Raw genomic sequence first — 14625 nt, forward strand, 5'->3', positions numbered from 1 at the left:
GAGATAAAAGAAAAAAATCGATTCTTAATCACAACTGCGAATATAGAAACATGACATAAATACAAGTTCAACTTCTGTCAAACTTGAACAATAAAATTGCATTTGCAACCAATTTTATGAATAATTTTCACCATGGTAAGACAACTTGCTCAAATCTAAGAGCCAAAAATAACAATGCCTTCCAGGCGTGCTGAGGGTCTTAATCTTTTTTTCTTGCAAGAAAAATTCATGAAGGTCTTTCTATCGAAGCTGTCCTATCTGGTGAATCTTTAGTGATACGGACTTCTGTGTGTGCAGCTGAAACACTTTTAGAAACCATATTGAACTGCAGTCGGTCCGCGGTTAACCCGCCTATTTTCTTAACTTTTCAGAACTCCACCATTCCAGAATAAACCCTAACTCCAGACAAAAGCCTAAAACTCCAGACCTAACAATACGCTCGCCGGTTATATAAAACACATACTTTGTACTTTTCAGTGAATTTGGTTCTAAATTCAAAACCCGAAAAACCACCAAAAATTCAAAAATACATGGAAACTTTTACATGTACATAAACAGAAGCTTAGACAGTTTGATTAACTGTCAAATTTGTCTAGTCATCAGGATAAGTATAAACAATGTTAATGATTTAAGCCCAGCAAAGTTCCATTTACAATGATTTCACTTCGAGCTATTTTTTCGTCTGACGAGAGTCAACGATCCGTTGCTTCTAAAAAAGTAGCGCCATTAAAAGATTAAAGTAGCACGCCAATATTTGTAAACGGTTGGCAAGAACAAAAAAGAAGCTAATAAATTGAAGCAATCCAGTAAGGGCAACGAGGCACATAGCATAGCGGTAAGGCGTTCACATAGAGATCGTCTATTCGATGAAAATGATCGCGTGTCAGGACGGAACTCTCACTTGAACCCTGCCTGCAGAACCAATACATCAAAAAAAATCAAGGATAGCCGGTTGCTGTGCAACTAGCAGAATGTTCCGACCTTTCTCATAAAAAAAGTTTTTTTTAAATATATTTGTGTTGATGTTTGTGAGTCGTGAGATAAAAAGATCAGAAAAAAAACATAGATATTAGGCAAATTCGACAAATACAGGAAAAAAGGTAAATCGGACAATAGTTATAGTCCAAAACATGCAAGAAAAAAAACACTTTCATTTTTTTTGCAGAACTTTTTTGGAATTTATTTAAGCTCTTTATTCCCAAGATAGCACTAAAAACTTTCGAAAAATAATTTTACTGGAGTTAAACAAAAGTTTATAGTTTTACTGGAGTAAATAATTTTACTGGAGTTAAACTAAATGGCCTATTTTTCTATAATTAGCCTACTCACTTGCTTTACTCGCTCGAAATTAGGCAACAAGATTTTCGAAGCATTTTTTTGCCAGAGAAACGCTGAATAAGGCTTCCACATCTATATTTTCTTTTCGTAAAATCATCAATTTTTTAGCCTAAATTGGTAATTTTCATCGCCATACTCACTCAAAAATAGACGGAAAATCAAAATTTTCAAAAGAGATTTTCCTAACACTGAATTTGTTTCAAAGTTTTTAAATGTTCAAATCACGATTGAAAGGGCTTCAATAAGATATATCACTCTACTCATTCCGATGATTATTTAAGATACCTGATTTTGCGTGGAAAAAAAAGAAAAGACTGACACACCCATACGAATACAAAGTTTGTATTCTCCCCATTTTCAATAGTCGGAACAAAAACCAACACAGCTTGCCCAATTTTGGCTGCAAAAAAGGTGAAATATCTGGATGAAAATTTAAAATTTTGATTCGGAAAAAGGAAGAAATGAAAAAAAGAAAAAGAATAAAAAGAAAAAGAATATCTTAGACTGGCTGGATAGCCTTCAAAAGATACTCTGCGGATTGCGGAAAACAAAATTATAATGAACTTCGTATAGCGTCGAGCGATATTATCAACTCGAACGATTCCATACGAAGATGAAAATCATTAGTTTCTGCAAAATGCAGAGGATCTATCGAAGGCTACCCAGCCTGTCCTGCCAGAAACCGTTATTATTTTTTTCTCTCCATGCCTGACTGAGTTATTATAGTGAGCGAAGCTTTCTTGCGACTCGACGTCAATTCTTTGCACCTAGAACACAATCGCTGCGCACATCGGAAAAAATGTTCGACAGCATATTCTTTGTATGTTTCATATAAAATTTTTGAAACTAGAAAAAAGAATAACTTACTAACTAACTTGAAGATACTTATTCACAGGCAGCTATCAACCTTCTTTGGTTTCTTTCCAGCTGTGAGAAAGCTTATTAAACGATGTTTATTATTTTCCTTATGGAAAATTTATCTAAACTCATTAGTAGAGTTCAAATTTCTTATCTCACCGTCAACTTAACTTATAAAAATCTATTTTTGAAATTGAAATTCCGGCTGAAAAGTGATTTTTACTGTTCAGCGGTGATTCAGATTCCAAAAACGAATTTCTATAACTTTTATTGACAGCTAGATAAAATCTGACCACTGAGGTTAGTTTATTTTCATTTCCTATTCAGGTCGCTGACTCAATTTTGATCGCTTCAAGGAAGCTTGTACAGTAGAAGAGATGTATCACAATAATGCCTTTTCAGTCGAGATTTCGCTTCCAAAAAAAACAAGTTCAAATTGTTTTTCAAACGATATAATTTTGATTCAAGCTCAAGGATGTATTTATAATGGTAAAAAAAGATTAGTTTGATCGACAAAAACAATCTCAAGAAAATAAGAACCGAGCATAAATGTGCCTTCTATTTAAATTCTGGCTTCAAGTTGGTCCGTTTTATTACGCAGAAAAAAAATGAGAAATCCGTTTTCAAGAACAGCATCACTGGATGAAGTAAAAATGGCGCAAAAATATCGAAAAAGAACAATTCAATCAGAATCAAATAGAAAACACGAGTAGCTGGATGCTGGGCAAGTGACACAGAATAATCCGATCACAGTCATCATAGCAAAAAAAAACGTTTTCAGATAGAACTCTGGTTGTTTTCTTTTTAAATGTGATTTTTTATGGTAAAATATGATATTAGTCACTAAAACGGATCAATTTCTTCTTTTTATATATTTTGCGTCATTTTTTTCTTCCAGTGATACTGATTTTGAAAATGCATTTCTTGTTTTTTTCAACGAAATAAGCCGGACCAACTTGAAACCAGAAACTATGAAGAAGGCCTATTTATGCTCGGTGCTTATTTTCTTCAGATTGTTTTCGTCGATCGAACTAATCTCTTCCAAGCATTCAGGATCTTCGCTTCCAGGATCATTCAGGAAATTGAATGAGAAACAATAATTGAAGCCAGATTTTTTGACACTGAGAAGACTTCTTGAAAACTTTTTAAGACAAAACACATTACTTTGGTCCTTTTTCAATGACCCTCACAAGCATCCCTAAAAATGTAGATTCTCCCGTGTTGGCGAAGATGATGGTTGCATGATTCAGATAAAAATAAAGACCAGAAGAAGTCTACTCATTCTAGGCTTTACAGCTTTCAAAAAAATTATAGCAAAATAATATCTAAATTAAGTGTCAAAGCTAACTGCATAATAATTTAAACTACATCAGAACTTAACCAAGATTTAACTTTTGAAAAGGGTGAAATAATTATGATGTAATGTAGACTGGTTCCGTTCCTCGATATCTTCAACATATGCATCTGTGTGTAGTGAATCAATTTAGTTTTCAGTGTACAAAAAGGAGCTCAGAGCAACAAAGACAACATAAATCTTGAAAGTATTTGCGAGACTACTTTCTAGGACAATGATATGGTTTGCCAGGAACATTTCGTCGATCTGATTTGTTTTGTCACTCCTCTTTATCCGACTTTTTATTGCATGTTTGTTACTTCTATAGATAGTTCTTTTCTGGTGTCATTTAAACTGGGGAAAGTTCAAGATCAATCTTGGAGTTCCCACTCTCTTTTGTCATATGTCGTTTTGTCGACTACCAAAAGCATCTCGGCCTGCTTTGAGTCCAGCTGTCCGGCTAAAAATGTCCTCACAGAGCCGTCTGTCTGGCCGATAACTTCGGGCTGTTTCAGCTTGGAGTCTAGGTTTACAAACATGCCGTTGATTTGTCTGACTGCTATCCAGTGTTTTCTCTTGATGGGGATGGTCACTACACCCCATGACATCCATGAGTCTACGTTGAGGATAAAGCCATACACCTAAGAATAAATCAACAAGCTCTATGTCAAAATCAAATATTTCATCCCTTATATCAGAAAGGGCGATAAAATTCATCCAAAAGACTGTTCCGACCATTGAATATTGAAGAGGAACTTTGTCTTCGTGTATGTTTTAGTTTTTTCTGCTTTCCACGCAAAATCAGGTACCACGAACAAACATTGCAATGGGTCCAATGATATATCATATTGAAGCCCTTTGATTTGCATTTGAACGACATTGAAAAATTGTCAAAAAGTTGTCCCGGTATCGAGAAAAACTGGTTGGAAATTTTTGACCATTAGTCTAATTTCGAGCGAGTAAAGTGATAGAGTAGAGTAACGTTCACTAGATGAAAACGTCCATTCAGGCTATGAAAGTTTAAACTCACTAGATTGAAAACCAGTTTTGGAAGCTTCATTTAGCGCTTTCTTGGCAATAAAAATTTTCCAAATTTTTTCAAAAAGTTTTGTGCAATAAATTTTCAGAAAAGGGTCTTAGTATGGGCTTAGGGAGAGCTCGGATGTTTTAACATTATTGCCAAAAACTGTCCAGTTAGTCGAAATACAACGACAATAAGAAAACTGCAACTTATCATACTTTTGAGTAGTTTATGGAGTTGAGCGACTTGCGTTTGTCCCACCACACTGCCTCCATGTCTCTCTTATTCAGGGCTGTCATGAGCACATTCACGTCATAATTCCCCGTGCCCAACACACTCTTGTGAGGGTTTACTGTCAGGGGACCACTAGACGCAGACACTGATTCCTGTACAAACATAATATCCGCACTCGTAATTCAAAAAAGTTATCTTCAGTCGATCGTCACTAGCTTCTTATTCTGTTACTTTCAGTTTCATAAATGAGTTTTTTTAGGTTTCATTTTTTATCTCCCTCTTTTTGATTGCACCTTTAAAACGAAAATATAAAGTCGGTAATGCACACTTCTTTCGTGCCAGCATTAACGACGTACCTGATTAGCGAGCCTCTGGCATATTTGGTCTAGTTCTGGCTTCGCGAAGGAGCTGCACTGGAAGAGGTTGTTGAGAGCATGAAGAGCACATAGCTCTTTTGACTGTTTCTCGTGGTAGATGCCATGGAACTCACTACCCTTCCGTTTAAAATGATTCTGTGTCTGCTGCGGTATCGATTGGTTCTTTTTCATGCCTGGGTTCTGGAACGAAAATAAATATATATATTAGAACAAGGATAGCCGGTTACTGTGAAAGTAGCACAGAATGTTCCGACCATGGTCTTAAAAAAAAACAAGTTTTTTTTTCAAATTATTGTCGTTTTTTTTCGGCGTGGTGTGATAAAAGGAGCTGACAAAAAACTGGCGATTAGGTATATTCGACAGTCATAGTAACATAAGCAAATAAAAAAAACTATTTTGTAGAAAAATCACTTGAAAAACGAAAAATACAAAAAAAATCCAAGTTTTGCAAATTTTTGAATTATTGAAAATTTTGATTCCAAAAAACCGCTAAAATACTCAAAGTAAATTAACGTCCCTCAATTAAAATTAAATTTTCAGGTTTGAAATTAAGCTATTGTAAGATTTTGAGTAATTAAAATACGAATGCTCGCTTGCTTTATTCGCACGAAATAAGACTAAAATGAAAAATTTCCGGTTTTTCTCGACAGAAAAATTTTTAAATTTTTTTTTGATGTGGTTCGAATAACGACTGTAAGTGCTTTAATATGGTATATAACTCAACCCAGTCCGATGATTATTTCTGTTACCTAACTTTGCGCGCAAAACAGAAAAAAACTAAAAGAGACTCGAATACTAAGTTTCTCCCCATTTTCAATGGTTGGAACAAAAATAACCGGACGGCTTATATAGATGAGAATTGATCCGAAGAGGTCACTGAGAACGAATGGAAAAAAAACTATGGCGTAGTATTAGTTTTTCCAAAATAAATTTGACTGACTCAAAGAAAACTTCAATCAAGGTGTTCTATTTCATTAATTGAACAATTTACTTATTCTTATTAAGTTATTTTTCACCCAAGTGATCGTTTCCAGAACTTTTGAGTTTTACCAGATTTGTTGAACTTACTCTCAAAAAAAGACCTTAAGCCGACACCATACACATACTCCCTTCATATATTTTCATACAGTTCAAAATTCCTGCCATCAATCAGAATGTTATTGAAAAAAAAACTTAGTTTACAAAAAAATCATATATCGGAAAGTTAATTTGATAAGTTTAATTAGAAGCCGAACGTGCAGCTCATGGAGTTCCCCGACAGCACCACAATACCTGGTTGAAAAAATCAAGTTTTAGTGATTTGTAAAATCTGTTTAAAAAAAACGCCTCAATTTTTAATCAGACAAATTTGGCAGCTAAACTTTCAATCACTGAACTTCAGTTAGTTTTTTTCAAATCAAAGTTTTTTTCGCAGAAAAAAAAATGAAAATCTATAAGAAAACGACATATCACTATGACCAAAAAGATATTGAGCAACCAAATTTGGAGGGAATAAAGCACTCTTTAAATAACCACTCTTTAAGAAAGCACTCTTCTGTTAGTTTTTTAAATAGTTTTTTTTAAATATAAAAAAAATCATCGAAAAGCCAATATCTCGAAAACCAAAATAAGTTGAGCAATAAAATTTGAAGACCAGAGTTGCAACACCTGAGTGTACCCTGATAGCAGCCCAACAAAGGGTTGGGAGTTTCAAGTTCGGTTAGTTTGTTTTATATCTAAGATTTTCGATAAAAAAATTTTAAAAAAAAATGTCTCGAAAATCAAAAAGAATTGAGCAGTTGCATTTGAGGGGCGGAATTGCAATCACAGATAACACATTCAATTGGAGCCCCATTTTGTATCCATAAAGTTGAGTTTCAAGTTCGGTTAAGTTTTTTATCAAGAGTTTAAAAAATGAAGAAAAAAAAACCATATCTCGAAAACCAAAAAAAAGAATGAGCAATAAAATTTGGACTCCAACAGTGCATTTCCTCAAATCACCTTGATAGCAGCCCATCATAGACTTGACATTTTTATGTTTTTTGTTTGGAGGTCACAACTGGAACTCCTGAGTGTACCCTGATAGCACCCATCACAAGGTGGAGATCTTCAAAATCTCTTCATTCTTTTTAACTCCACGGTTTACACAAGTGAAGCTAAGGTTCGCACCACTTGTGATACAACACAAGAAAATTTTTTTTTAAAAAGTCGGAAATGTCGAACAAACTAAAACTATTAAAATAAAAAAGGCTCGTTTTGAAACAAAAGCATGCCAAAACAACAGAATGTGAAAGAAGCATCGAAAGATTATAGACCCACCAGAAACTAAGCAGAAAATACCTTGTCAGAAGCCTTTAAGCCGATTAAAAATCAACAAGACTTAAGACTTATGAAAATTTAATAAGCCCTTAGCCCTCAAAACAACTAAACAATCGAAAAACTTTAATAGCTCGACATAGGAAACAATGTGCGGCCGCTAAGCCGAATTATATAGGTCGAAACCTACTAAGCCCAAAAAAGGGGAAAAGCCGAAGAAAATTCAAAAAACATCAAGAATAAGAAGCTATTAAATACCCCTCGCCCTCAAAACACAAACACGCTCACCAAAACGTTTTTCGCTCGTCAAAAGACGCAATATGAGGCCAATAAACCGATAGAAAATAGCCCGAAAGCTATCAAGCCGAAAAAAAAGAAAAACAAAAATGCTTAAGAAAAATTGTCATGAAAAACTTGAACTATAATTTCTTTTAAGATTATTAGCATTTTGCGCAGAGGTGAGCATCAAAAACATGTTTCCGTTTGAACGACTCGAAGTTAGTTCACTATAAGCCGATAAAAATAAGCCGAATTCATTTGTGCATAATAAATTTTTTAGGCGAAAAAAATATATACAAAGTCAAGGCTAGAAAAATTACAAACAGCAGCGGTAAATCAAAACACTAGCAGCAAGTAATATGCATGAAAAACTTTTAAAAATCAACAATATGGCAACTAACCCTACAACACATAAGCAGACAATAAAAAGCCGACGACTTTTTTTTTGAAACGGACTATTTCCCGTTTGAAAAAAAAAACCGGTCCTGGTCAGATTCAAACCCAGGACCTATCTATCCGTCTTAGGCGTGTTCGTTACCTCCAGGTTAAGTGGACCGGGAACGCTAAATTTGAATTCATTATGAAACAAGGTACCACTAAAGAAGAAGCGTCTAGAAGAGTCCTGGGAACTAAAACGTTTACGGGGAAAAAGTCTAGTACCCGATTGCCAGGGTACCGAAAAGGTAATGAGAAAAAATTTGAAAAATAAAACCATAAAACCGCAATATCTCGCGGCCAAAAAAAGAATTGAGCAGTTACATTCGTGTGCAGAATTGCAATCCCATATTAAACCCTGAGATTGCAACCCCAATTTGTATCTATGGGGTTGAGAGTTTCAAGTTTGGTTAGTTTTTTATATCTAAGTCTAAAAAACATTAAGAAAACGCCTTGCTTCGAAAATGAAAAGCAAATGAGCAAACAAAATTAGAGCTCAGATTTGAAATTCATATTCTATACTGACCGCACCCCATCAAAGGGTTAACAATTTCAGTTCATTAATCTTGAATGAGGTTTTTTTACAAAAAAAAATAATAATCATAGGAAACGCCATATTTCGGAAACCAAAAAGATTTGAGCAGTTGAAGTCAGAGGGCATGTTTATACCCAGGGATCACTCTTGAAAGTATCCTGACAGTACCCCAGCATAAGGTTGAGAAATTCAAGATCGGTTAGTTTTCTTTTTTTTTTCAATTTAAATTTATTGAAAAAATGAAAAGATCAAAAAAACAGGATTTGAGCAGTAACCTTTGGAGACCAAAATTGCTAATCCTGAGTGTACTCTGAGAGCACCCCAGTAAAGGGTTGAGAATTTTTAGTTCTAATAGTTTTTTCAAATCTATAATATTTAAAAAATCATAAAACACCGTATCTCGAAAACCAAAACGACTTGACCAGTCATATTCGGAGGTTAAAATTTCAATTTCATACTTAACTCTGAGCTGAGAAAATTCCACCACAGGGTTGAGAATTTCAATTTCGATGAATTTTTTTTTTCAATTCTAATTGAAAAAATCATAAAACGCCATATCTCAAAAACCAAAAATTTTGAGCAGTCCCATTTGGAGGACAGAATTGCAACTCCACAATGAACTTTGAAGGCACTCCACTTAAAGGCCGAGATTTCAAGTTGTTTTAGTTTTTTTCATATCCAAGTTTTTTTGGAATAAAAACTTTAAAAAAAAATCATAATAAACGCTTTATCTCGATAACCAAAATGTTTTTTTTTTCAGGGCAGGATTGCAACTCTATTGTGTACTATGCGAGCACCCGATTTAGAATTGAGAGTTGAAACTTCTGTTAGTTTTTTTCGAATTTAACTTTTTGACGAAAAAAAATCATAAAAAACGGCATATCTCGAAAACTTGAAAAAAATGGAGCAGTCAAACTTGGAAGACAGAATTCCAAATCCATAGTGTACCCTGAGGGCAACCCACCAATGGGTTGACAATTTCAAGCTCAGTTAGCGTTTTTTAAATTTAGTTTTTTTAGAAAAAAAACTAACAAACAATAAAAAAAAACGCCATATCTCGGAAGGAAACCAAAAGGATTTGAGCGGTAAAATTTGGAGGCCAGATTTGCAACCCCTGAGTGTACCCTGATAGCAAACCATCAAAGAGTTGAGAATTTAAATTTAGCGAAAAAACACTGAATCAAGAAGCTTTAAAAATTTTGCATTGCCAAATAAAGGAAAAAAATTGTTAAACAATTGACGTTTCAACAGATGTATAGTTAAAATAATAGATGACATTGAAATTTAACACGTTAAATTTAATAAAACATAAACGTTGCTTTATTTTGGCATTTTGTTAAACCTGTCAACATGGGGACATCTAAAGCACGTGTCAACTGAAACGCCAATTAAATAATGTATAGATAGAAAGAAACAGATAATTAGATAGATCGATTTCCCGTTTGAAAAAAAAATGTCCTGGACAGTTTCAGACCCATAACCTTTGCCGTCCCAGACGTATTCGTTACCTCCAGGCTAAGTGTGCCGGAGACGATAAAAAAATTGAATTCTTCATTAATCAAGGTATCGCAAGGAGATGAGTCCACGGGCAAAAAGTCTAGCACCGGGTTGCAATACGTTAAAAATTTGGGTTGCTCTGAAGCTTAAAAATCAAGTTTGGGAAAATTTTTCTAAAAAAAAAAACAGAACGGCATCCTAGCACAGTTGAAGGATAGCAGTTTGCTGTAAAAGTCTCAAAGAATGTTCGAACCACTACGCGTTTTTTTGAGGTAGTCAAAATCGGTCGGAAAAAATTGACATCCGAACCAAATGCACAGCAACGGTCATAGAAGTTGAATCGATAAGGGATAAAGCAAACTACTAAAAGCTCCACTGATTCTGTCAGACAAGTCGTTAACCTGACTTTAAAAACTCAAAGCTCCCATTGGATAACGCTTGCTGATCGCAAGTGTAACTATTTCTATCTTAATATTCAGAATCATTCAAACTTCAAAAAATAGGTAAACGTTTGACTTCTGCTCTCAAACAGTTCAAAAACTGCAACTCTCGGCTCTTTTCACAGTTTGAAGCTGCTTCATCTAACAGCTTGCACACGGTATCTCGCAGAAATGGAGCTCCGATTAATTGCTTTCCTATATCTTCAGACAAAGCAGTGCCATTTTCAATTCCTCTAACACCTTTGATAACACTTTTAGCAATTTCCAATTCAATTGACGCACCTTTTTCAAAATTTTCAACTTCAAATAGGAACTTGAACTTTGGTGTCAAGCCATACAACCAATCCCAACTTTGAAGGCTTTTAGAAAATAGTTGAACTTCGGAAAAATCAAAAGGATCGAGAAGAGCGAAATGATTGGTGGTAACATCCGAATCGAGATATCTACACAAATAGTCCGCCAACTTTTGAGAAAAATTTTCATAATTAACTTCTTGATCTGTCACGAGCAAATTATTTACAGGCGAAGGAACACTTTTCGTTGCCGTGCTTTGAATCGTGTAATCTTTTCTTTCACTCCCCAAAAACTGCCGAATCAAGGTCAAATCAGAGTTCAAAAGCAACGTAAAATGATGTATTGATCGCTCCTTTTCAATACGACAAGCCGAACCTGAGATCTTTTTCATCTCATACACTAGATCACTCCGTTCATTAATGCTAACATCACGATTGTAAGCATCTTTCAGAAAACGCGTGATCAATATCAAGTTTTTAGATTTGTTCAGCTGTGAACGCGGAGCCAAAAATGATATGTTCACATTTCCGAGATCGTGAAACACGGTGCCTCCACCACTGCAACGCCTAGCGAATGGTATCCCAAGTTCCTTCGCTCTCCTTGGTTTGTTAATTTCAGACCATGGATTTTGAAACTTGCCAATAACAATAGAAGGGTCATTTCGGTACAACAACACACATCGTACACTTTTTGGTAGATTCAAATGCAGCAACTGCTCAAAAGCAAGATTAGCGAACACATTTGTCGATTGTGAAATTAAAACTTTATAATTGGCAAGAGTAGAGTAGTTTATTGACCTGAGAAATTTCATAGTCGTAGACGGGATTAAGTTCAAGTTCATCTGAGTTCAAATCTTTGTGTCTGACAGCAAAGCCATCCGTGTAAAGAGATTCCTCGTTATCTTTATTTGCACATTGCCTGATGCATATAATCGGGTAAATTACATAAACAGCAAAAAATGAGGAAATTAGTATCGTCAAGGGTCCAGTGAGCGCCCAATGTTTGGCAGGCCAGTAAGATAGACCCAAAGAGTCCAGTATCTCCAGAGGAACAAATGCCCAGAGACAGTAGAGGATGAATGCGACGATAGTGAGCACAAAGAGTACGAATCCGTACACTGCTCTTTCAGGGGTGGGTAGAGGTCCGACGTCAGAACCTTTTCCGCTCATCAGAGTCTAAGCACTCATTTCCATCTTGAAAAAGGAAGGCATGACTTGAAATTATGAAATTACACTAAGCGGCCAAAATGAGTGCTGAAATGGCAAGAATTGAAAAATGCAGAAAAAATTTGAACGAAAAAAGCACCATAAAAAAACGTCATGGACAACGTGATGCAAATCTACCCTTCTGACCAATTTGATATGGCTTCATGGATTCTACTATTTCGTGCTTTTAATTCAACAAACTTAATTCCTGACTTTTAATTTCAACTCGCATACTTCAACACATACTTTCGTTCAATTTTTTCGCATTTCCGCGCGTTTATATTTCAACAGCTGTATTTGAAAATCAAGCACATCAATCAATGCATCAAAAATCATTCAACAAGTATAAACACTCAATCATTAAACATCAAAAACCTTTCAAAATGCAAAAACAATTATTCCCTCAGTATTAGTCCAAGGTATATCGCTCTAAATGCGATTGACCATTTTACTTCTTTCACTATGAAATTGTTGTATATATAATTATTTCACAGAAATTAATTGCAGTTTGAAATTGAAACGTTTCTGTCGAAAGACAAAGTTAGGAAAGTTGAAATTAAGTCAGGACAAACTTTTTGAAATCAAAGTTGAAATATACTACCCAGAATAACGTTGTTATAATTTACTGAATAATGCTTTTGAAATAAACTTTCTGGAGCAATCAAAACGCAGAAAGTTTGCTTTCATAGTTTTCTGACACAGAGGCAAAGCGGAGCATCGCATAACTTGCGATAAAACACAATCATAAAAAAACATGTCAAAAATGTATAAAACTAGGTGAACCGAAAGTTTCGTATGTCTCTATGAACGACACCTAGAGCCCAACTAAAGCTGGAGGTACGTGTGTGATATTTTTTGAATTTGCTATACTGATGCAGGACTAAACGGTACGTGTTTGACCTGACCTGGCTTCAAATTGCTATTCTTCCTTCAATTTTTGGCTGTTTGTCTACTAAAACAAATAGAGTGAAATTTTTTAAAGATTTTTCCCGGAGAAACAAAGTTCCTCTTACAATATTTAAAGAGTAGCCGCTTTGCCGGAAAAAATTGCACAAACACTTCTTTCGATTAGTTTTTCATCACAGACTTGATGGGGTACTTTAAAAAAGAACTCAAACAGTTTCTAAGAAACGGTCAAAGATCAAAAACTTGACTTTCCGAAATCCGTAATTGTTTATGCTGAAAGCAGGTCATGTCCCCTCTAAAGTAGAGATGTTAACCACAATCGGGTTTCTCGATTAAACACTTAACTTGAGAAACGGCACGAAACTTTTGGAGTAACGCAAAAAACTCAAAAAACGGTCAGTTTCAAAACTTTCTCTGATTTGAAGACAATACATTTTCTCTAAAAAGAATTGGGCGTAGCACATTTAAAAAAGCAAAGCTTGCAACAACCTGTTTTACCGATTGAACCTGTGATATCAGATTTGGCAGGATAGTAATCGAGAAAAGTCCAAAAAACGGTCTACAAATCAGAGAGTTGACATTCCCGAGAGTCACTCTTTTTGTTTTAAGAAATTTGGTGCAGCCTTTCATGCTGAGGTAACCCACCCAGCCTTTAATTTCGATTGAGCCCGTAAAGCCAGGTTTGGCAGGCTAGCTCTCGAGAAAAGCTAGCCTTTTCTCGAGAGACTGCTGTGAACAAAGAGGTAAAGCAAAAAACCAGGGTAGTATGCAAGCACACAATATTTCTATGGATACCCCTTTTTAGAAAATCGGAGGAAGAGTTTTTGAGAAATTTTCGAAAGCGTCTCAAAAAACAGTGAATATAAAACTCAATCCCATACAATTTCATAAAACCTATTTTCATCAAACAGACAGGAAAAAATGTCAATTTAAATTCAAATTAGCAGCTGAACAAAACTAGCGAAGCGGAAACAAGGCCGACAACCTTTGAGCAGACACCAGTTGGGCCGAAAAAAAATCGTTTTGTAGAAAAAACTTAAAATTTCGAGTCCCCCCTGAAACTACCCTGTAGTAACTAAAACCCGCCCAAAAAAGTTGTTCTCAATAACATTTCAAATTTTCATTACATTTTAAAATAACCCATCAAAAGAATCACACGCATAAGAAATTTGTTTTGCTTATTCAACGACGCAATTTAATGCCGCTAAGCGGATTAGGTTCAAAAAGAAAAGCTTGATGCCACTTAGCTGATTAAGTTAAAAAAAAAGATGAACGACAAACAGACCTTGTGAGTTGGGAAGTTTGAAACTAAACTGAAAACACACCTTGTAAAAAACGGTTATTTGGAACGCAGATACACGCTCAAAATATGTCTGTTGGTTGACGAAAGTGAAGATTTGTTAAAATGATTCGGTTACCTTGCTGGACAAGTTGCTCACGAAAAAAACTCCGAATTGATGACGCGTGCTAATCGCGAGCATAAAAGTCCCAAGCGCAATAATTTCTTGCATATTAGAAGACGAAGGAAAAATTCAAAAAATAAATCATTTTCGTGTTTTAAAATTTTTTTTTAAAATT

The 14625-nt window shown here is 35.1% G+C and overlaps 2 protein-coding genes across 3 annotated transcripts in view; one reads left to right on the forward strand and one right to left on the reverse strand.

Annotated features, from left to right (window-relative positions):
• Positions 1–14625, forward strand: part of LOC134839181 (branched-chain alpha-ketoacid dehydrogenase kinase-like) — a 557313-nt gene that overhangs the window by 368919 nt on the left and 173769 nt on the right. The gene's annotated exons all lie outside the window — the stretch shown is intronic.
• LOC134839183 (josephin-2-like) lies at positions 3505–12125 on the reverse strand. The gene is made up of 4 exons (XM_063854651.1): positions 11734–12125; positions 5141–5341; positions 4769–4936; positions 3505–4170 (listed from the first exon to the last, which is right to left on the reverse strand). The coding sequence occupies exons 1-4, from the start codon at positions 12103–12105 to the stop codon at positions 3901–3903; spliced, it is 1011 nt and encodes a 336-aa protein (XP_063710721.1). The 5' UTR covers positions 12106–12125; the 3' UTR covers positions 3505–3900.

Source organism: Symsagittifera roscoffensis, chromosome 2 (assembly GCF_963678635.1).
Source record: "Symsagittifera roscoffensis chromosome 2, txSymRosc1.1, whole genome shotgun sequence".
In the NCBI taxonomy this organism is placed as follows: domain Eukaryota; kingdom Metazoa; phylum Xenacoelomorpha; order Acoela; family Convolutidae; genus Symsagittifera; species Symsagittifera roscoffensis.

What these genes read in the sequence shown, in the direction of transcription:
- LOC134839183 (XM_063854651.1), bottom strand. Translation starts at nt 12,105, where the DNA reads ATGAGCGGAAAAGGTTCTGACGTCGGACCTCTACCCACCCCTGAAAGA. An exon ending in ACGACTATGAAATTTCTCAG is followed by an intron (nt 5,342 to 11,733) that starts GTCAATAAACTA and finishes TTTTCGTTCCAG; the next exon opens with AACCCAGGCATGAAAAAGAA. An exon ending in GCCAGAGGCTCGCTAATCAG is followed by an intron (nt 4,937 to 5,140) that starts GTACGTCGTTAA and finishes ATGTTTGTACAG; the next exon opens with GAATCAGTGTCTGCGTCTAG.